Source organism: Balaenoptera acutorostrata, chromosome 4 (genome assembly GCF_949987535.1).
Source record: "Balaenoptera acutorostrata chromosome 4, mBalAcu1.1, whole genome shotgun sequence".
NCBI classification, from domain to species: domain Eukaryota; kingdom Metazoa; phylum Chordata; class Mammalia; order Artiodactyla; family Balaenopteridae; genus Balaenoptera; species Balaenoptera acutorostrata.
This window is the reverse complement of record NC_080067.1, coordinates 84,320,262-84,342,698: the sequence shown is the minus strand read 5'-3', so window position 1 is coordinate 84,342,698 and position 22,437 is coordinate 84,320,262. Positions and strand designations below refer to the sequence as shown.

Here is a 22,437-nt window from a genome sequence, read left to right as displayed (position 1 = left end):
ATTTATCCTGAATCCAGATCCTTTAATGAAATTGATGAGTGGATTTTAAAATTTTATTTCTTTCTTTCTTTTTGAAAAATAAAAATTGTATATAAGGTATACAGCATGATGTTTTGATATATGTATGCATTGTGAAATGATTACTACAAACAAACTAATTCATCACTTCCCAAAGTTGCCATTTTGTGTGTGAGTGTGGTGAGAATCCTTGAGATTTACTCCCTTAGCAAATTTCAGAGATACATATATTATCATTAGTTATAGTCACCATGCTGTACATTAGGTCTCCAGACCTTATTTGTCTTATAATTGAAAGTTTGTACCCTTTAATATCTCCCCTTTTCCCCACCCCACCAGCCTCCTGTAACCACTGTTCTACTCTCTGTTTCTATGGGTTCGACTTCTGTTTTTTAGATTCCACATATACGTAAGATCATGTAATATTTGTCTTCTGGGTTTGGTTTATTTCACTTAGTATAATGTCCTCCAGGTTCATCCATGTTGTCACATATGGCAGAATTTCCTTCCTCTTAAAGGCCAAATAATATTCCATTGTGTGTGTGCACATGTGTGTGTGTGTGTACACAGTATTTTCTTTATCCATTCATCCATCAACAGACACTTAGGTTGTTTCTGTATCTCATGAATAATGCTGCAGTGAATATGGGAGTGCATATAACTCTTTGAGATAATGTTTTTATTTTCTTTGGATGTATACCCAGAAGTAGGTTTGCTGAGTCATATCATAGTTCTATTTTTAATTTCTTGAGGAAGTTCCATACTGTTTCTACTATAGTGGCTGCACCAATTTATAATTCCACCATTTGTATGTCTTCTTTGGAAAAAAATGTCTGTTCAGGTCCTTAGCCCATTTTTTTAGCTGGGTTATTTGTTTTGTTTTGGTTTTTGCTCTTGAGTTATATGAATTCCTTACATATTTTGGATATTAACCCCTTATCAGATAGATGGTTTGCAAATATTTTCTCCCATTTTGTAGATTGCCGGTCGATGGCTTTCTTTGCAGTGCAGAGGCTTTTTAGTTTGATATAGTCCCACTTGTTTATTTTTGTTTTTGTTGCCTGTGCTTTTGGTGTCAATTCCAGACAATTGTTGCCAAGACTAACGTAAAGGAGCTTTTCCTGTATCTTTTCTTTTAGGAGTTTTATGGTTTCAGGTCTTACGTTTAAGCCTTTAATCCATTTTGAGTTGATTTTTGTATATGGTATGAGATAAAGGTCTAGTTTCATACTTTTGCATGTGACTATCCAGTTTTCCCAATACCATTTATTGAAGAGACTATTCTTTCCCTATTGCACATTCTTGGCACCTATGTTGAAAATTGATTATATATGCATGAGTTTATTTTTGGACTCTCTATTCTGTTCCATTGGTCTATGTGTCTGTTTTTATGCCTGTACCATACTGTTTTGATTACTACAGACTTGTAATATAGTTTGAAATCAGGAATTGTGATACCTCCCACTTTGTTCTTTTCTCTCAAGATTGCTTTGGCTATTTGGAGTCTTTTGTGATTCCATATAAATTTTAGGATTTTTTTTTATTTTTGTGGAAAATGCAATTGGAATTTTGATAGGGCATTGACTTGAATCTGTAGATCATTTTGTGAAGAATGGACATTTTAACAATATTAATTATTCCAATCCATGAACACAGGATATCTTTCCATTTATTTGTGTCTTCTTTGATTTCTTTCACCAGTGTTTTAAGAGAATTATAAGCCAATATCCCTGATGAACATAGATGCAAAAATTCTCAACATAATAGAATCAAACAGAATTCAACAGTACGTTAAAAGGATTATATACCATGGTCAAGTCAGATGATAAATCCCTAGTAAGCAAGGATGCTCAACATACACAAAGCAATAAATGTGATACATCACATTAACAAAATGAAGGATATAAATCATATGTTCATTTCAATAGATGCAGAAAAAGCATTTGACAACATTTAATATACTCTCATGATAAAAACTCTCAACAAATTAGGTATAGAAGAAGGTACCTCAGTGTAACAAAAGCCATATATGACAAGCCCACAGCTAACATTGTACTCAATGGTGAAAAGCTAAAATCTTTTCCTCTAAGATTAGAACAAGACAAGGGTGCCCACTCCCACCTCTTCTCTTCAACATAATACTGGAAGTCCTGGCCAGACTAATTAGGAAAGAAAAAGAAAGAAAAGGCATTGAAGTTGGAAAGGAGGAAGTAAAATTGTCTCTGTTTGTAGATGACATGATCTTATATATAGAAAACCCTGAAGACTCTACTAAAAATCCTGTTCAAACTAATAAATTCAGTGAAGTTGCAGCATAAAAAAAAAAAGCATAGAAAAATCAGTTGCATTTCTATATGCTAACAATGAACTATCTGAAAAAGACATTAAGAAAACAATCCTGTTTAGAATAGCAAGAAAAAGAATAAAATACTTAGGAATGAATTTGACCAAGGAAGTGAAAGATCTGTACACCAAAGGTGTTCATTCTTAAGGTTTCTTTTTCTTCATCTTTCTACTGCTACTACCCAAGGATCAGGGATTATAAATCTTTAAGTATTACCTTTGGGATTAATGTATTTCAACATGAAAAATACCTTCATTCATAGCTTCTATTTCAGTAGATGAGGTTGGTATTCAGCTTCCAGTCTTCTCTTTCTTAACTTTTTCCCTACTATTATCTTGACACCCCTCCCACACTTCAGGAGTAAAAACACTGCTATCATTATGATAGTCCCATTGTGAAAAGGTGTTTAGTCAATGTGTTGTTTTATAAATTGTGTCTCCCAGGTGTTGTCTTTACTAGGTATTTGTTTTTTGAGTTTTTGTTGCTGTGGTATTAAAAAATGTGTTGACCTTCTGAGAGTTGCATTTTGGGCAACGGACTAAATTAATGGAAATTATGGGGGTATATGGAGCCAAAAAAGATTTACACTGCTTCTGAAATTCTGCTTTGGTGGGTAGAACTCTTAGAGTCAGCATAAATAGCTCACATTTTGCCCTCTCAAGCATCCACCGGTTTCTCAGTTTTTACCTAATGGACTGACTGTGCCGCCTATAGTTGAGGCCTATTACCAGCAGCAACTTGAGGTGGAGGTTTGACAGAGTGCAGGGTCACTGGCCTATAGTTTTTCCCTTTGGTGATCTCTGCCAGCCTTTTTCTTTCCCCTTTGAGCGTGGACCTTGTTCTCCTATTCCTTCTTTTTTTTTAACCATTTTTTAAAAAATTTAAGTATAATTAATATACAATGTTTTGTTAGTTTCAGGTGTACAGCAAAGTGATTCAATTATACATATACATATATACCTGTTTTTTTCACATTCTTTTCCATTAGAGGTTATTACAAGATATTGAATAGAGTTCCCTGTGCTATACAGTAGGTCCTTGTTGTTTATTTCATATATAGTAGTGTGTATATATTAATCCCAAACTTCTAATTTGTCTCTCCCCCTCTGCCCCTGCTACCCTTTTTGTTCTCCCATTCTTAATTATAAATTTCTGAGTTCTTGTATCCATTTTTACTGTACCCTGAACCACCATACTTTTGCTGTCACCCATGCTCATGTTTTTTTCTGCCCTATTTTTTGCAAAATGAACTGTTTTTACACATTCCAGGAAAATTAATAAGCTAACACTTTAGATTTTTCTAAGTACCTTGAGGTATAAAGCCATAAGAACTGTAAAGGTTGGCATGGATCAGTTTCTTCTTAACCTAACATGAAAGAGCTTATTCCAGAATGGCCCTGAGTAGTAGGAGATAAAAAAAGCATTTTTAGCATTTTGGGGACTTCCCTGGTGGCGCAGTGGTTAAGAATCCACCTGCCAATGCAGGGGACACGGGTTCTAGCCCTGGTCCAGGAAGATCCCACATGTCAGGGAGCAACTAAGCCCATGCGCCACAACTACTGAGCCTGCGCTCTAGAGCTCGCGAGCCACAACTACTGAGCCCATTTGCCACAATTCCTGAAGCCCAGATGCCTAGAGCCTGTGCTCCGCAACAAGAGAAGCATCACGCACCACAACAAAGAGTAGCCCCCGCTCGCTGCAACTAGAGAAAGCCCACGCGCAGCAACAAAGACGAAAACTAAATAACTAAATAAAAAGGGGGAAAAAAAGCATTTTGCTGGTTTGTAATGCCCCTTTTTCCATACCCTATGACTCAAAGATCAGGGATGACCACAGCTCCTCCTTTTTTTTGATGCAATCTTACTATTTTCTTGATTGAAGCATGAAGCATCCTTCACTTGATCTTATTTACACAACTTAGTGAAGTTAGGAGCAGAAGTGTTTGGTTATTGTCTTTGTGGTTTCCTTAATTCAATGGCTGATACTGATTCTACCCCAAGCTGAAGCTCTGATATTCCTTATGATCCTTTTCAAAGGCATTTCTTGTTCTGATTTTAAATTCTTATCATTCAAATCAGAAGGTTACATTCTTTCATCCTGAGACAAGATTAGAGTACCAAAAAGCTACATGGCTCTCATTTCCAAAGCTATCAATCGAACTGTTTATCCATTAGCTTGGTGACTTTGGATAAGTTGATTAACTTTACTAAGCCTCAGTTTCTTCCTCTGTAATGACACCACCTACCTCATGGGGCTACAGAAATAAATGCAAATTAAATGAGATAAAACCATGTAAAGTGTTCTTCACTGTACCCTGTACATAGTAAACAAATGGTGGTGACAGCGACCTTGGGGGCAAGGACTGTATGCATATAGTCTCCATTGTCTATTTCTAATGTAGCAAGAGGAACATTTTCATTTTCACGTTCTTTGCAATTGACAGTAACTAGGCTGAGGAAAGAAAGACATCAGCTCTGCATTACTTCTTTGGTAGGGAGCAAAAAGCTGTTTCTGCAAGTAGATTGTAAATTTAGATCTTATTTTATTTGTAATGGAGGCTCAAAATGTCTACCCTTCCTATTATTGGAAATTTAAGAAGGTGCCATCTGAGGAAGAGAGGTGGCCCTCAAATACTTAAAGACTGTTTATACTAATAGAAATAACAATAGTATCAGCTATCTCAGTGGGCTGTTTGAAATCCAAGTATGTAGCTCACAAGGGAATCAAACTAAATAAACAGCAAATCATTTTTAATAGTCTAACATGGTAACTAAGTAGATAATTAGTCCTTTTGAATCAGGGAATATACCATTAAATATAAGCCCATTGTTTGTTTCTTTTAAGGAATACATTCTTTGTGAGAAATATCTATTGGTCTATCATGTGTCTCTAAGTCTGCCATTGTTTCTAGTACACGTTTTTGTATTAGGAGTATAGTATAGAATTGGAAAACACCTTGAAATAATTTAGCTCATTCTCTTTATTTTATAGATGAAGAAACTGAGAGCTTAAGTAATGTGTCCAGGTTAGATAGTCAGGGACAGAGTTAGGACCTGGACTAGCTCTCCTAACTCCTAGTGCAATATTCTTCCACATCATCCTACCTGTAATTTTGCTTCACAAGATTTTTCTTTTCTTTTCTTTTCTTTTAAAAGTGATTTTTATTTTACCCCTAGTCTAGATTATTTTTCTATGACTACTGATTTCCATTTTTCTTATTTATCAATGGGAAAAGATCTTTAAGTTCCCAGAAATTTGTTTGATAGCTATATAGACATATAAAATAGATTCAAAAAGATGTATATATTTCTTTCAAGCATGATACAGAATTAAGTTGAAATGTTAAATAAGTTGGGAATAGACACTAGTGTAGCCAGAAAGAAAATAAGGGTATCAAATAAGTAGGAGGGTTTAAGTGGAAATACTATGATAGTAAGAAAGATGGAATGGAAGTGATGACAGGAAAAGTGAGTGAATATAGAGAATGCCAAATCTGGGTTCTTGAAAGAGGTCTGGAAGTGTATGATGATGAGTCTGTGTTCATTTGAGGCTGGTGATATTAATTGTGATGCTCAGTTGAATTGAAAGGGAAGGAAGAATGATGTAGTCAAGGTGTATGATAGATTGAAGCAAGGATACTGAAGACATAAGGCTGTTAATAGGGCTCAGAGTAGAGAGAAAATATATAAGCCAGATGATAAAATCATCTAGAAGATAAAAATGAGTCCTGTGGATGGAAAAAACAAAACAAAACACAAACAGTGGAAGTACTTTGGAGAGAACAATCTGGCCACATTGAAGACGTTCTATCCTTCAGTTGTGTCCTTTATTAAACAGTAAAGATGATAGAATTGGATACCTTTGGGTACCAAATGGTTACTTGTTATTAGTGTGCTCATATTCATATTACTTATGTCAATACATATTTGTATATATATCTCTATACGTTTCTGTAGTGAGAATTAGGCCTGTTCATATGTTACTTGGTGTGTTTTTTGAAGGTATGTTTTAGCATACCTACGTGATATTATGAGAGAACGTGATAATATGAGAGATAATGAGATAGTATTAGAGAAGATAAATTCATTTAATTTGAACTTGATTCCCTCATGTTTTGAAAGGACACGTTTCTATTAAGTTTAAGTACTGTAAACATATATTTACATAGTATGCTCAATTTATAAAGCACATTTACATGCATTATCTCATTTATGAGTCAGATTTTTTTGGTAAGATTAACAGTGTGAACTATAGAGTCTAAGTTGCTCACTATATATGTTAAACTGTTGTAATAAAAATCAGTAGTTTTTTGAATGCCTGTAAGGCTCTTAAGCTTGAAACAACAGAATCTCTAACCTCAAGTAGTTTGTAATATAATGTGGTAGGAAGAAACACAATTAGGTAGTAAAGAATAGCCTACTTTTACATTAGATTTAATGATACATTAGTATCTATAACATATTCCCAATTAAATAACTATATATATTAAATATATTATCCAAGTGTGGGTTCTTTTTCTATTCTAACACCTTAGCATTATGTAATTGCATGTGGTTACAATAATTCACGAAGGTGCTCAGAGGGAAAAGGGTGAGAATGATAACTATTGAACATTTAAAATAAAATCTCAAGTGTGCTTTCATTACTGTGGTAAGTTGAGACAATAGCTCCAGATACAGAGATATTCTAGATAAAGAGTTTATTTCAATACTTATAAAATGTTTGGTTGCAATTATTCATCTTTCTTAAAAATATAAGAGAATAGTTTTTGAAGGAACTACTGCTTACATGGACAAATCATATTGATGAACTTTAAAACACCTAACTATTTAATCATAGCACTAAGCTTAGTGAAGGGGACACCATTAAAGGCATGGTCCCTGCTCACAAAGGAGTTTAGAATTTATTTGGGGAGACCAAAGGGCAATAATCATTCTTCAATAATTTTGAATAAGTGCTACACTGTGGTGTTGGTTTAGAATTTTAGTAAATATTTCATGTAGGAGTGAGACCTTGACTTGGAATTTGAGAGATAAGTAGGTAAATATTTTATTTTTGCAAAACACTAATAATTAGGACCTCATTTGTTTATTACTATGTATAAATAAAATTTCCAGTTTTTCCTATGTGTAAATATGTTTTCCTACAGAAAACTAGGTTTTTGTAGATACTTTGGAAAGAGATGCTTTTAGCAGCTTAAATCACACAACAATAATGAAAAAGTTTTTGAAGTATATAAACAAATAATTGCTTCTTGAATACTAAATCCTGATGGGATTTTGTTGTCCTAGCTACAACAGAAACTACATCAGCTCTGCATTTCTAATAGAATTTTAACAGTTGTGTTGTAACTTCTGTAGTATTAAATAAACATTGGTACATATGAATATAATTCTATTATTAATCACTAAGTTCTAGTCTAGTGAAAAATATTTTGTCTCCCTAACCATTTTATATATTAGAAAATATATTATTCAATGCTACTGAATAAAACATTTATTTTTGGACTTTTAAAAAATTTGACAGACTTCAAATTAACAACCAAAAATAAAAATGGGGATTTCCCCCCAGTTTTATTGGTAATTGGTTACTTTTAGTGGAGGGAAAAGTTGCTGATTTTTGTCTGCTTACCTTGTATCTAGACGAATTACCAGATTCTTTTTCTTCCAAAAAATTTTAGTAATTTGTTTTTTACTTTCCTATATTTATATATTTATTATTTCAATTTCTTATCTTACTAAATTAGCTTGAATCTCTAAAACAAAGCTGAACAATAATGGGAATAATGAGCATGTATTTCTTCTTCCTGACTTTAATGGGAATACTATACCTTTCTGCTGTTTAGTATTATATTTGTTGTTATTTTTGTTATTGTTAATATTTATCATATATAAGTAGTTTTCCTCTAATCCTGTTTTACATAAGATGTTTACTTGGATTGACTGCTGAATTTTATCAAATGTCTTTCCAGAACTTACTGATATAATCTTGAGGTTTTATCTTTTTATTTGTTGATTTAATGAATGTCAGTACATATCCTGATATTGAGCTGTCTTTGTGTTAATTTAAATGAGATTAGGCAACCAAACTCTATCTAAACCCAACAGAGACATACTTTAACATTTTATTTTCTCTTCCATCCTTACGAAAGAAAAAGTACTAATGATCTTCTTCTGGCTTTATAAGAAAACTCACATGTATTTATATTTTTCTGAAAATGCTATGTCAATTTAAATATTATTGTCAGGGGAACACATTAATAAATAAAACAACCAATCAGAATTAGAGACTGCTTAAAAACTAAAGATTGTATTCACAAGAGGTAGCATCAATCTGTAAGGTATAGGCTCCTTTTTAGAAATGGCATTTGCAAAGACATTTATATGATGAAGAATATTATTTGCTTTTCTGTGTCTGTATCTTGTCAAGGTTTATTTTGTAAGCAGAAGTGCCCCCAGTTTCAAGGCTAAGGTCTCAAAAACTTAAAATTTTAATTAAGGAAAAGAAAAGGATGAAATATGTTAGCAACAAATGAAATATGAGGTATATGTACATACTTAAATTTTTGGGATAAACAATAATTTGGTCTTGGTTTATCATTGTTAGTATACATTACTGGATTGGATTAACTAGTATCTTGTTTAGTATTTTGTACCTATATTCATAATTATTTACTTTATAATGCTTAAAACAATCTGAAATTATGTATACTGTACTATGTGATGTGTTTCCTGTGAAATCACTAAGACAAACATTTTCATCACTTGTGGCCTTTGCAGCAGCCCATCCCTCTTTCTGTTCCTGGACCCAGGCAACAGCTGATTTGCTTTAAGTCATTAAGGATTGTTTGAACTTTATGTAAATAGTCTGTCCCTTTCTCTCTCTTTCCCTCTCTGTCTCTTTCTCCTTCCTCTCTCTGAATCTATATACCTGTTGTGTTTAACATACTGAAAGATAATGTGGGCAATTGGGGAAAAGTTTGGGGTTGAATTAGTGACAAAAGCACATAAAAACTTAGCAAATGCAACTTAAAAAAATGTAACCTCAGGGAATAAAACATTTGTGAGGCAAACTAAGAGAGCAGTATTAATAGAGTGTTAACACTAACTGCTATGATTTATTGAGAAGATAGGGATATGGCAAGTGTGCTTGTATGTGTAATGAGGAGGTGGGAGAAAAAAGAGAATTTTTTGAAAAGTCAGTAAACAGCAATATAAAAATGTTATTTTCAGACACATTAGGTAAATGTCAAAACAAATAGCAACAAGATCCTCTAGAAAGCAGGAAATGGGCAAGGGAAGGGGACAGATTATTTCTAATTTTCGTGACATGTCCTATAGAATTATCTGACCTTTTAAATTATGTGGCATGATTGAGTTTGATAAAAATAAAACTAAAATGAAAAAAGAAAATAGGATATAAAAATTTTAAATATTAATCATAAAATCACATTTCTGTTATATCTACTTCCAAATATCTTATAAAATGGGGGTATATTTGGGCATTATTCTAATTTAATTTTTTGGCCACACCACGCAGCATGTGGGATCTCAGTTCCCCAACCAGGGATAGAACCCGCGCCCCCTGCATTGGAAGGATGGAGTCTTAACCACTGTACCGCCAGGGAAGTCCCTCTCCTTTAATTTTAGTATCAACTGCCTTTTAGATCTTTGAGCATGGTGGTTTTCTCATTCTTTCAAGAGATTTAAAAGTCTTAATGAGAAACTGGTACCAATACATCAATTGCCAATGGCATTTGCATGAGAAGGTATTTTGCCATACTTGTGCATATAGAACAATCTTACCTTTCTATCGCAAAGTGACGGGGTTTCATAGGGACTTGTTATTTTTGTTACCATTATGCCATTCCATGGTGTCATATGCCTATCATAGTTCTCTTAGTCTTATTCTTCATCCAAGGGAGCAGGAAATCATTCAGCAATATTTTCAGGGATCTAAGATGACATCACATTTAGAGAAGAGCTATGGACATACACACATATCCCTAAAAACCCTCAAAGTTCAAGTAATTTGGCTGTTATTGGAAACAAATATCATTGAAATTGAGGGAATTTTCCCATCAATGGGAGTTACTCCACAGTTACAGTAATAATTGGTTTTTGCTTACCAAAATATGTGTGTCCATGTGAATGTTCTTTTCTGTAGTAGAATAGCCCAGATATTTTATCTCAGATTATATGACTTTATGACTTACTGAACAAATTTTGAGACTGTGGTTAACTTCCAGTTTCTGGATCCAAGATCAGGAATGATTTACCCGACTCTACCCTTTCCCCAGAGTGTAACATTTGTAGACCTAACCAGGCAAGTGAACTTATATCAGAAAATGTACATATTATGTAATCATAAATATTTAGAGGCAAATCGTCTATCTAGAGGAATTTTAAATAGAATAAATTTATTTCATAATTGTAATATTTTATCTTCTGTAATCTATAGGTAGTTTTATTTTCTATATCTGGTAGTTTTCAATTGTTGCATTCATGTTATTAGATGAAAACTGGTATATGATATTAGGAGTTCTATGCTCAGATTATAGAAATGATAGCTTTGGCACATCAGTAGTATAGAGATATGGTAAATATAAGCATGAATCACCAATATGGTAGCAAGTTGGAATTCTAGTAGTATAGAATCAAAAGCCATATTTGTATCTTTTTAAAAATTAATTAATTAATTTATTTTTGGCTGCATTGGGTCTTTGTTGCTGTGCGCGGGCTTTCTGTAGTTGCGGCGAGTGGGGACTACTCTTTGTTGTGGTGCACGGGCTTCTCATTGAGGTGGCTTCTCTTGTTGCAGAGCACCGGCTCTAGGTGTAAGGGCTTCAGTAGTTGTGGCACGTGGGCTCAGTAGTTGTGGCTCGCAAGCTCCAGAGCACAGGTTCAGTAGTTGTGGCACACGGGCTTAGTTGCTCCCTGGCATGTGGGATCTTCCTGGACCAGGGCTTGAACCCGTGTCCCCTGCATTGGCAGGTTGATTCTTAACTACTGGGCCACCAGGGAAGTCCCATATTTGCTTCTTTCATTTTTCAGACTAATGAGCAATACTAGGGAACATTCCCCATAAACTAACTTGGTGGTCTAATAAATATTTTCTTCTTTTTAGGAATGAATGGTTGGTATGGGTGTTAGGATGACAGTTAAGATGTTTTAACAAGCCATAATAACTGCAGCTTAAACAATGTAGAAGTTTATTTCTCTTTCATGAAATCTGTCTAAGATTAAGCAACCAAGGACTGATTCAATGGCTTTATGGTATCTGGAACCCAACAAGGTCTTTCTATCTTGGTGCTCTACTGTCCTTGACATATGGCTTTCATCTCATGTTCTAAGATGGCTGATCCAATTCCTGCCACTGAATCCATTTTCCAGTTAGTAGAAAGGTGAGAAAAATAAGTTGTATTTGCCCTTATGTTTATGGGTTTATATCATTTCTGCTCTCATTCCTTTGTTTAGAATCTAATCTCGGCAGTGGAGGCTGGGAAATATAGTGTGAACTGGATTGCCATGTGCTGAACTCAAAATTTTAGTGCTGTAGAAAAAGGGGAGTAGAAGATAGTGGGGAGCAACAGACAGTCTCTGTCATAGGTGGTTTTGAGGCTGTTTTGAAATATTATGATAATATTAAGCCCAGTCAGCCAGGCCTATTATGAGTTCTTCTTTGCCTCATACTGCCCTTGTTTAAGCTATCCAGTATTTTGTTATAGCAGCCTGAGCAGACGAATACAGAGAGTAAAACAAAGCAAGAGAAACAAAATAATATTAGGAAAAATTAGATATTTAAGAACCTCATTTTATTTGTTGGTGATCAGCTTTGCTTATTTCACCAACTGAACATAAACTATAGTATTTCAACAACCCTTTCTGACTCTGTCTAAAATTGAGAATTTTTGACCTTGACAAGTTGTCTTCAGACTCAGTTGTCCTACATTTTTCTCTGCTTTAATTTTTTTTTTACTGCATCTATGTCATTCCAGTTGATAGCCTTGATTCTTTTGAAATCAGCCAGATATCCCAACTGATCCTAACTTCTTATTGTATACATTGTCTGATGATGCAATATCAGAATATTTGATATTCTTGAGGAGAACAGTATTTTTTCTTCCAAATTAAAATAAAATTCACCCAGTTAAAGCATACATTTCACTGGTTTTTAGTATATTCACAGTTATGTAACAACCACCATAATCACTTTTAGAACATTTCATCACCCCCAAAGCAACTCTGTACTCATTAGCAGTAAATGCCCATTATCCAGAGCCCCTCTCCCCCATTCCTAGGCAACCAGTAATATATTGGGTTGGCCAAAAAGTGCCTTCAGTTTTTAAGTAAAAATAAAAGGCACATTTTCATTTTCAGCAAGAACTTTATTGAACAACGTATTCACCCTTTTGTTCCCCTACCTTCTGCCATTTTTCAGGCAACTTCATAATTCCATCTTCCCAAAACTTTTTATCTTTTTGAGCAAAGAACTTTTCCAGGTGCCTTTTACAGTCTTCCAGGGAATTGAAATTTCTTCCATTAAGAGAATTTTGTAAAGACCTAAATAAATAGAAATCTGAAGGTGCAATGTCTGGTGAATATGGTGGATGAATCAGAACTTCCCAGCCAAGCTGTAACAGTTTTTGCCTAGTCGTCAAAGAAACATGCAGCCTTGCATTATCCTGATGAAAGATTGTGCGTTTTCTGTTGACTAATTCTGGATGCTTTTCATCAAGTGCTGCTATCAGTTGGTCTAACTGGGAGCAGTACTTGTTGGAATTAATTGTTTCGTTTTCCAGAAGGAGCTCATGATAGAGGACTCCTTTCCAATCCCACCATATAAACAACATCACCTTCTTTGGATGAAGACTGGCCTCTGGTGTGGTTGGTGGTGGTTCATTTCATTTGCCCCAGGATCTGTTCCATTCCACATTATTGTACAGTATCCACTTTTCATCACCCGTCATAATTTGTTTTAAAAACGGAACGTTTTCATTACGTTTAAGTAGAGAATTGCATGCGGAAATATGGTCAAGAAGTTTTTTTTCACTTAACTTATGTGGAACCCAAACATCAAAGCAATTAACGTAACCAAGCTGTGCAAATGATTTTCAACGCTTGATTTGGATATTTTGAGTATGTTGGCTATCTCCCGAGTGGTATAACGTTGATTGTTCTCAGTTAATGTCTCGATTTGATTGCTGTCAACTTCAACCGGCCTGCCTGACCGTGGAGCATCGTCCAGCAAGAAATCTCCAGCATAAAACTTCGCAAACCACTTTTGACACGTTTGATCAGTCACAGCACCTTCTCCATACACTGCACAAATCTTTTTTGCGTTTCAGCTGCGTTTTAACCTTTCGTGAAATAATACAGCATAATATGCTGAAAATGTTGCTTTCTTTCTTCCATCTTCAATTTTAAAATGGCTACACAAAAATTCACCAATTTTGATGGCTTTTTTAAAATATACACTGATATGACAGCTGTCACATACAATCTAACAAAATTGTTTTGAATGGAGTTAAAGATGACTAAGAGCTACTAGAGCCATCTTACAGAAAAAACTGAATGAACCTTTTGGCCAACCCAATCATTTCTCTCTCTATAGACTTTTCTATTCTGTACATTCCATATAAATGGAATTATACAATATATGACTGGCTTCTTTCATTTTCAAGGTACATCCCTGTTGTAGCATGTATCATACTTCAGTCTCTTTTATTGATGAATAATATTCCATTGTACGGACATAGCAAATTTCATCTATCCATTCATCAGTTGATGAATGTTTGAGTTGTTTCTACTTTTTGAATATTTTGAGTCATGTTGCTATGAATATTTGTATAAAAGTTTTATATGGATTTCTTTTTTATTTTCATTGGTTATATATATACCCAGGAGTGGAATCCCTGGGTTATAGGGTAACTCTATTTCACATTTTGAGGAAATGCCGAACTATTTTCCAAAGACACTACATGATTTTACATTTCTACCAGCTGTATTAGGGCTCCAATTTCTCTACATCTTAGTCAACCTGTATTAATATCTTTTTTTGTAGCCAACCTAGTGAGTATGCAGTTATAGCTCATTGTGGATATGATTTGCAGTTCCCTAATGGCTAATGATGTTGAGCATCTTACCATGTGCTTATTGGTCATTTATATATATATTTTTGGATAAGTGTCTATTAAGATCCTTTGCCCATTTTTTAAATTGAGTTATTTGTCTTTTTATTATTGAGTTGTAAGAGTTCTTTATTTATTCTGGATATAAATTCCTTATCAGATATATGATTTGCAAATATTTTCTCCCATTCTGTTGGTTGTCTTTTTACTTTCTTGATAGTATCCTCTACAGCACAAAAGTTTTTAATTCTCACAACATTCAATTTATCTATTTTTAATTTATTGCTTGTGCTTTTGGGGTCATATGTAAGAAACCATTGCCTAATCCTAAGTCACTAAGATTTAAGCATATGTTTTCTTCTAAAATTTTTATAGTTTTGGCCCTTACATTTAGGTCTATGATCCATTTTGAGTTAGTTTGTACATACAAGAGTCCAACTTGATTCTTTTGCATGTTGATATCCAGTTGTTGCAGTATCATTTGTTAAAAGACTGTTCATTTCTCATTGAATTGTCTTAGCACCCTTGACAGTAATCAACTGACTGAAAATGTGAACATTTGTTTCTGGAATCTCAGTGCTGTTCCATTGATCTAAACGTTTATCCTATGCCAGTACCTCATTGTCTTGATTACTGTAGATTTGTCTAAATTTTAAAAATGTGAGTGCTCCAATTTTGTTCTTCCTTTTCAAGATCATTTTGGTATTCTGGGCCTCTTGAATACCCATATGAATCTTAGGGTCGACTTGTCAATTTCTGCAAAAAAAAGCCAGCTGGGGTTTTGTTAGGGATTGCATTGATTCTGAAGATCAATCTGTGGAGTATTGTCACCTTAACAATAGTAAGTATTTTAATCCATGGGTATGAGAAGCATTTCCTTTTATTTAGGTTGTCTTAAATTTTTTTCAAAAGTGTTTTGTAGTTTTTAGCATGTAAGTTTTGTACTTCTTTTGTTCATTTTATTACTGAATGTTTTATTCCTTTGGTTGCTATTGTAAATGACATTGTTCTCTTAATTTCATTTTTGGATAGTGCATTGCTAGTATATAGAAATATAATTGATTTGTACATTAATTTTGTAATCTTGCTTAACTTCTTTATTAGTTCTAATAATTTTTCAGTGTATTTCTTAGGCTTATATACACAAGATCATGTCATCTGCATATAGTTTTAGTTCCTTTTTCAAAAAAATCTGATGTCTTTCTTTTTTTCTTTCCTAATTGCCCTGGATAGGATGTAGAAGTGGCAAGAGCTGACATACTTGTTTCATTCCTGATCTTAGAGGGAAAGCATTTATTCTTTCACTAATTAGTATGATGTTAGCTGTTGGTTTTTTGTACATGCCATTTATCAGATTGAGGAAGCTCTCTACAGTTCTATTTATTCAGTGCTTTTTAACATGAATGGGTGTTGGATTTTCCGAAATAATTTTTCTGCATCTATTGAGGTGACCATGTGATTTTTGTCCTACGTTTTATTGAGATAGGATATTACATTAATTTTTTGATGTTAAACCAACCTTGCATTCCTGGGATAAATTCTACCAAGTCATATTGTGTTTCCTTTTTATATGTTGCTGGAATTGGTTTGCTAATATTTTATTGGGGATTTTTATACCTATATTAATTAAGAATTAGTGATATTTAGTTTTCTTTTCTTGTGATGACTTTGTTTCTGGGATCAGGGTAATACTGGCCATAGAATGAGTTGGGAAGTGTTCCCACCTGTTCTAATTTTTTTTGAGAGAAACTATATTCTGATTATTGTTATCCACATTGATCTGCATGAAGATTATGAATATCTTCCTTTTGACAATTCTGTTTATAAGTCAAAATAAGAAGGACAGTTCAGAATCAAAGGGGAAACACCTCAGTTAAGGATCATGAATAGAAAATGGGTTTTCTTAGTAATAATTTTTTAACCAACTTAGTTGAGAATTATTTGGAGGTTATAGAACAGTAGTTGGTTAAAGACATTGTGGTATATTCATACTATAATAAGTTCTGCACCCTTTAAATAGGTTGACGCATTATACATCTAAACATATTTTTTTGTGGAAATACTTCTATGATATACTGCTAAGTGAGAAAACCAGATTACAGATCTGGTTATATATTAGTTAATATGCATATGCATATATGTTTATATATGCTTTAAAAGAAAATGAGTTTATGCAATGAACTCCTTACTGTGTTTTCTCTGGGGAATGAGTTTTAGATAAACTACATGCTATATAGTTAATCTTTTCATCTTCAAATATTTACAAAAGCCATATTTTATTATAAAGATATTTCCATTAAAAATAGTTTTTAGAGCACTAAATATGTGTCTGAACAAGGTATAGAATCCCTTTTAACCTGACCTATATGAGTCCTCTATTTTTTTGGAAAAGTTATAGCACATTTCATATTGAAATTAATTCCTGTCTAATATTGCATATTCCTTTTTTACATGTTAGTCTTATCTCTTTTGTGATATTATGAACTCTTTATATTTTTCTTTCCTTTCTTTCCCGCTGTGTTATTATGAAAGCTTTCAAACATACAGAGGAGTTGAAAGAATTATACTGGAACACTCATATATGTATTTATATGTTAAGTCACAAATTTTATTGTAATGTTTGATGAGTTTTGACTAAAGTATACACATGTGTAATTCCAACCTTGTCAAAATATAGGATATTACCTTCACTCAATAAAGTTCCTTCATACCCCTTCCAGTCAGTTCTCCTCAAGTCAACCACTGTTCTGATTTTTTTCACCATAGGTTAGTTTTACTTGTTTAGAATTTAATATAAATGTAATCATACTATATGTACTCTTTGTGTATTGCTTCTTTTACTTAGCATAATATATTTGAGAATCATCCATGTTTTGGCTTCTGTCATTAGTTTTTATCTTTTAATTGTTGAGTAGTATTCTACTGTATGCACATACCACAGTTTTGTTTTTGAATTCTCTTGTTGATTGTCACCTGGGCTGTTTGTAGGTTGTTATGTATAAAGCTGTTAGGGGCATACTTATACAAATTATTATGTGGGCATATGCTCTTCGTTTCCTTGGGTACATACATAGGAGTGGAATTTCTAGGTCATAGGACAGGTATATGTTTAGTTTTTAAAGAACTATAGCACATTTTTCTAAAGTGGTTGTGTCATTTTACACTCCTACCAACAATACTTGGTAGTAATTTTTTAAAAATTAAATAAATAATTATTTTAGCCATTCTGGTGGTTGGATAGTGGTATCTTGTTGTGATTTTAATTTTTATTTCCCTGATGACTATTTTCACTGTTTTCTCTCTTTCAGACAGTTCGGCATGGTTTTCCTTATCAGCCCACAGCATTAGCCTTTGATCCAGTTCAGAAAATCTTGGCTATTGGGACGAGAACTGGTGCTATACGAATGTATCCTTAATTTTTGGTTCGTTATTTGCTATACTAATACCAATTACATTTCCTTAAATATTTAGGTAAGTGAAATATTTATGACCAAATAAAGTTTATTGTTTCTTTAGAAATGAGTAACCCACATCATCAAATTTATTGGCATATATTTAATGTCTGTGAGATAAGTATTGATGCTCCTTTTAAAATCCCTGATATTGGTGATTTGTGTCTTCTACTTTTTCCTGATTAGTCTGACTAGAAGCTTATCAGCTGCACTGATTTTCATAAGAACCAACTTTTGGTTTCATTGCTTTTCTGTATTGTTTTCCTATATTTTATTTCATTGATTCCTGGTTTGATTTTTTAAATTTCCCTTCTTTTGATTAATCTTGGGTTTCATTTTATCTTTTTCTAGTGTTTTAAGGTGGAAACTGAGGACACAGATTTGAGAACTTTCTTCTTTTCTAATATATGCCTGTAGGGCTGTGAATTTCCTCCCAAATTTTGTTTTAGTGTCATCCCGTTTCTGTAAATGTTTTCCTCTAAGAGTTCTATAGTGTCTGGCCTTACATTTAGGTCTTTAATACATTTTGAGCTTATTTTGGTGTATGGTGTTAGGAAGTGTTCTAATTTCATTCTTTTACATGTAGCTGTCCAGTTTTCCCAGCACCACTTATTGAAGAGGGTATCTTTTCTCCATTGTATATTCTTGCCTCCTTTATCAAAGATAAGGTGACCCTATGTGCATGGGTTTATCTCTGGGCTTTCTATCCTGTTCCATTGATCAATATTTCTGTTTTTGTGCCAGTACCATACTGTCTTGATTACTGTAGCTTTGTAGTATAGTCTGAAGTCCGGGAGCCTGATTCCTCCAGCTCCATTTTTCTTTCTCAAGATTGCTTTGGCTCTTCGGAGTCTTTTGTGTTTCTATACAAATTGTGAAATTTTTTGTTCTAGTTCTGTGAAAAATGCCATTGGTAGTTTGATAGGGATTGCATTGAATCTGTAGATTGCTTTGGGTAGTAGAGTCATTTTCACAATGTTGATTCTTCCAATCCAAGAACATGGTATATCTCTCCATCTATTGGTATCATCTTTAATTTCTTTCATCGGTGTCTTATAGTTTTCTGCATACAGGTCTTTTGTCTCCTTAGGTAGGTTAATTCCTAGGTATTTTACTCTTTTTGTTGCAGTGGTAAGTGGGAGTGTTTCCTTAATTTGTCTTTCAGATTTTTCATCATTAGTGTATAGGAATGCAAGAGATTTCTGTGCATTAATTTTGTATCTTGCTACTTTACTAAATTCATTGATTAGCTCTAGTAGTTTTCTGGTAGCATCTTTAGGATTCTCTATGTATAGTATCATGTCATCTGCAAACAGTGACAGCTTTACTTCTTCTTTTCCGATTTGGATTCCTTTTATTTCTTTGTCTTCTCTGATTGCTGTGGCTAACACTTCCAAAACTATGTTGAATAATAGTGGTGAGAGTGGACATCCTTGTCTTGTTCCTGATTTTAGAGGAAATGGTTTCTGTTTTTCACCATTGAGAACAATGTTGGCTGTGGGTTTGTCATATATGGCCTTTATTATGTTGAGGTAAGTTCCCTCTATGCCTACTTTCTGGGGAGTTTTTATCATAAATGGGTGTTGAATTTTGTCGAAAGCTTTTTCTGCACCTATTGAGATAATCATATGGCTTTTATCCTTCAGTTTGTTATTATGGTGTATCACATTGATTGAATTGCATATATTGAAGAATGCTTGCATTCCTGGGATAAACCCCACTTGATCATGGTGTATGATCCTTTTAATGTGCTGTTGGATTCTGTTTGCTAGTATTATGTTGAGGATTTTTGCATCTATGTTCATTAGTGATATTGGTCTATAGTTTTCTTTTTTTGTGACATCTTTGTCTGGTTTTGGTATCAGGGTGGTGGCCTCGTAGAATGAGTTTGGGAGTGTTCCTCCCTCTACTATTTTTTGGAAGAGTTTGAGAGGATAGGTGTTAGCTCTTCTCTACATGTTTGATAGAATTTGCCTGTGAAGCCATCTGGTCCTGGGCTTTTGTTTGAAGATTTTTAATTACAGTTTCAATTGCAGTGCTTGTGATTGGTCTGTTTATATTTTCTATTTCTTCCTGGTTCAGTTTCGGAAGGGTGTGCTTTTCTACGAATTTGTCCATTTCTTCCAGGTTGTCCATTTTATTTGCATATAGTTGCTTGTAGTAATCTCTCATGATTCTATGTATTTCTTTTTTTCTTTTAACATTATTATTGGAGTATAATTGCTCTACAATGGTGTCTTAGTTTCTGCTTTATAACAAAGTGAATCGGCCATACATATACATGTATCCCCATATGCCCTCCCTCTTGCATCTCCCTCCCACCCTCCCTATCCCACCCCTCTAGGTGGTCACAAACCTTTATGTATTTCTGCAGTGTCAGTTTTTACTTCTTTTTCATTTCTAATTCTGTTGATTTGAGTCTTCTCCCTTTTTTCTTGATGAGTCTGGCTAATGGTTTATCAATTTTATTTATCTTCTCAAAGAACCAGCTTTTGTCTTCTTGATCTTTGCTATTGTTTCCTTCATTTATTTTTTATTTATTTTTTTGCTCTCATCTTTATGATTTCTTTCCTTCTGCCAACTTTGGGTTTTTTTTTCATTCTTCTCTACTTGCTTTAGGAATAAGGTTAGGTTGTTTATTTGAGATTCCTCTTGTTTCTTGAGGTAGGATTGTATTGCTATAAACTTCCCTCTTAGAACTGCTTTTGCTGCATCCCATAGGTTTTGGGTCATCTTGTTTTCATTGTCATTTGTTTCTAGGTATTTTTTGATTTCCTCTTTGATTTCTTCAGTGATCTCTTGGTTATTTAGTAGCGTATTGTTTAGCCTCCATGTGTTTGTATTTTTTACAGTTTTTTTCCTGTAATTGATATCTAGTCTCATAGCATTGTGGTCAGGAAAGATACTTGATATGATACCAATTTTCTTAAATTTACAAAAGCTTAATTTGTGACCCAAGATATGGTCTATCCTGGAGAATGTTCCATGCACACTTGAGAAGAAAGTGTGTTCTGTTGTTTTTGGATGGAATGTCCTATAAATATCAATTAAGTCCATCTTCTTTAATGTGTCATTTAAAGCTTGTGTGTCCTTATTTATTTTTATTTTGGATGATCTGTCCATTGGTGAAAGTGGGGTGTTAAAATCCCCTACTATTATTGTGTTACTGTCGATTTCCCCTTTTCTGGCAGTTAGCATTTCCCTTATGTACTGAGGTGCTCCTGTGTTGGGTGCATAAATATTTGCAATTGTTATATTTTCTTCTTTGATTGATCCCTTGATCATTATGTAGTGTCCTTCTTTGTTTCTTATAATAGTCTTTATTTTAAAGTCTATTTTGTCTGATATGAGAATTGCTACTCCAGCTTTCTTCTGATTTCCATTTGCATGGAATATCTTTTTCCATCCCCTCACTTTCAGTCTGTATGTGTCCCTAGGTCTGAAGTGGGTCCCTTGTAGACAACATATATACGGGTCTTGTTTTTGTATCCATTCAGCCTGTCTATGTCTTTTGGTTGGAGCATTTAATCCATTTACATTAGGTAATTATCGATATGTATGTTCCTATTACCAGTGTCTTAATTGTTTTGGCTTTGTTTTTGTAGGTCTTTTCCTTCTCTTGCATTTCCTGCCTAGAGAAGTTCCTTAAGCATTTTTTGTAAAGCTGGTTTGGTGGTGCTGAACTCTCTCAGCTTTTGTGCTTGTCTGTGAAGGTTTTAATTTCTCCATCAAATCTGAATGAGATCCTTGCTGGGTAGAGTAACCTTGGTTGTAGATTTTTCTCCTTCATGACTTTAAGTATATCCTGCCACTCCCTTCTGGCTTGCAGAATTTCTGCTGAAAGATCAGCTGTTAACCTTATGGGGATTCCCTTGTATGTTATTTGTTGTTTTTCCCTTGCTGCTTTTAATATTCTTTCTTTGTATTTTATTTTGATAGTTTGATTAGTATATGTCCTGGTGTGTTTCTCCTTGGATTTATCCTGTATGAGACTCTCTGTGCTTTCTGGACTTTATTGACTATTTCCTTTCCCATGTTAAGGAAATTTTCAACTATAATCTCTTCAAATATTTTCTCAGTCCCTTTCTTTTTCTCTTCTTCTTCTGGGACCCCTATAATTCAAATGTTGGTGCATTTAATGTTGTCCCAGAGGTCTCTGAGACTGTCCTCAGTTCTTTTCATTCTTTTTTCTTTATTCTGCTCTGCGGTAGTTATTTCCACTATTTTATCTTCCAAGTTACTTATCCGTTCTTCTGCCTCAGTTATTCTGCTATTGATTCCTTCTAGAGAATTTTAAATTTCATTTATTGTGTTGTTCATCATTGTTTGTTTGCTCTTTAGTTCTTCTAGGTCCTTGTTAAACATTTCTTGTATTTTCTCCATTCTGTTTCCAAGATTTTGGATTACCTTTACTCTCATTACTCTGAATTCTTTTTCAGGTAGACTGCCTATTTCCTCTTCATTTGTTTGGTCTGGTTGATTTTTACCTTGCT

At 33.9% G+C, this 22,437-nt stretch overlaps 1 protein-coding gene across 10 annotated transcripts in view; it reads left to right on the top strand.

The window, feature by feature from the left end:
* Positions 1-22,437, top strand: part of STXBP5L (syntaxin binding protein 5L) — a 384,033-nt gene that overhangs the window by 30,885 nt on the left and 330,711 nt on the right. For all 10 annotated transcript variants that reach the window (XM_057545862.1, XM_057545860.1, XM_057545863.1 and 7 more), the window contains exon 3: positions 17,801-17,898. In XM_057545862.1, the coding sequence (XP_057401845.1) occupies positions 17,801-17,898 (98 nt within the window). The remainder of the gene's footprint in view (positions 1-17,800; positions 17,899-22,437) is intronic.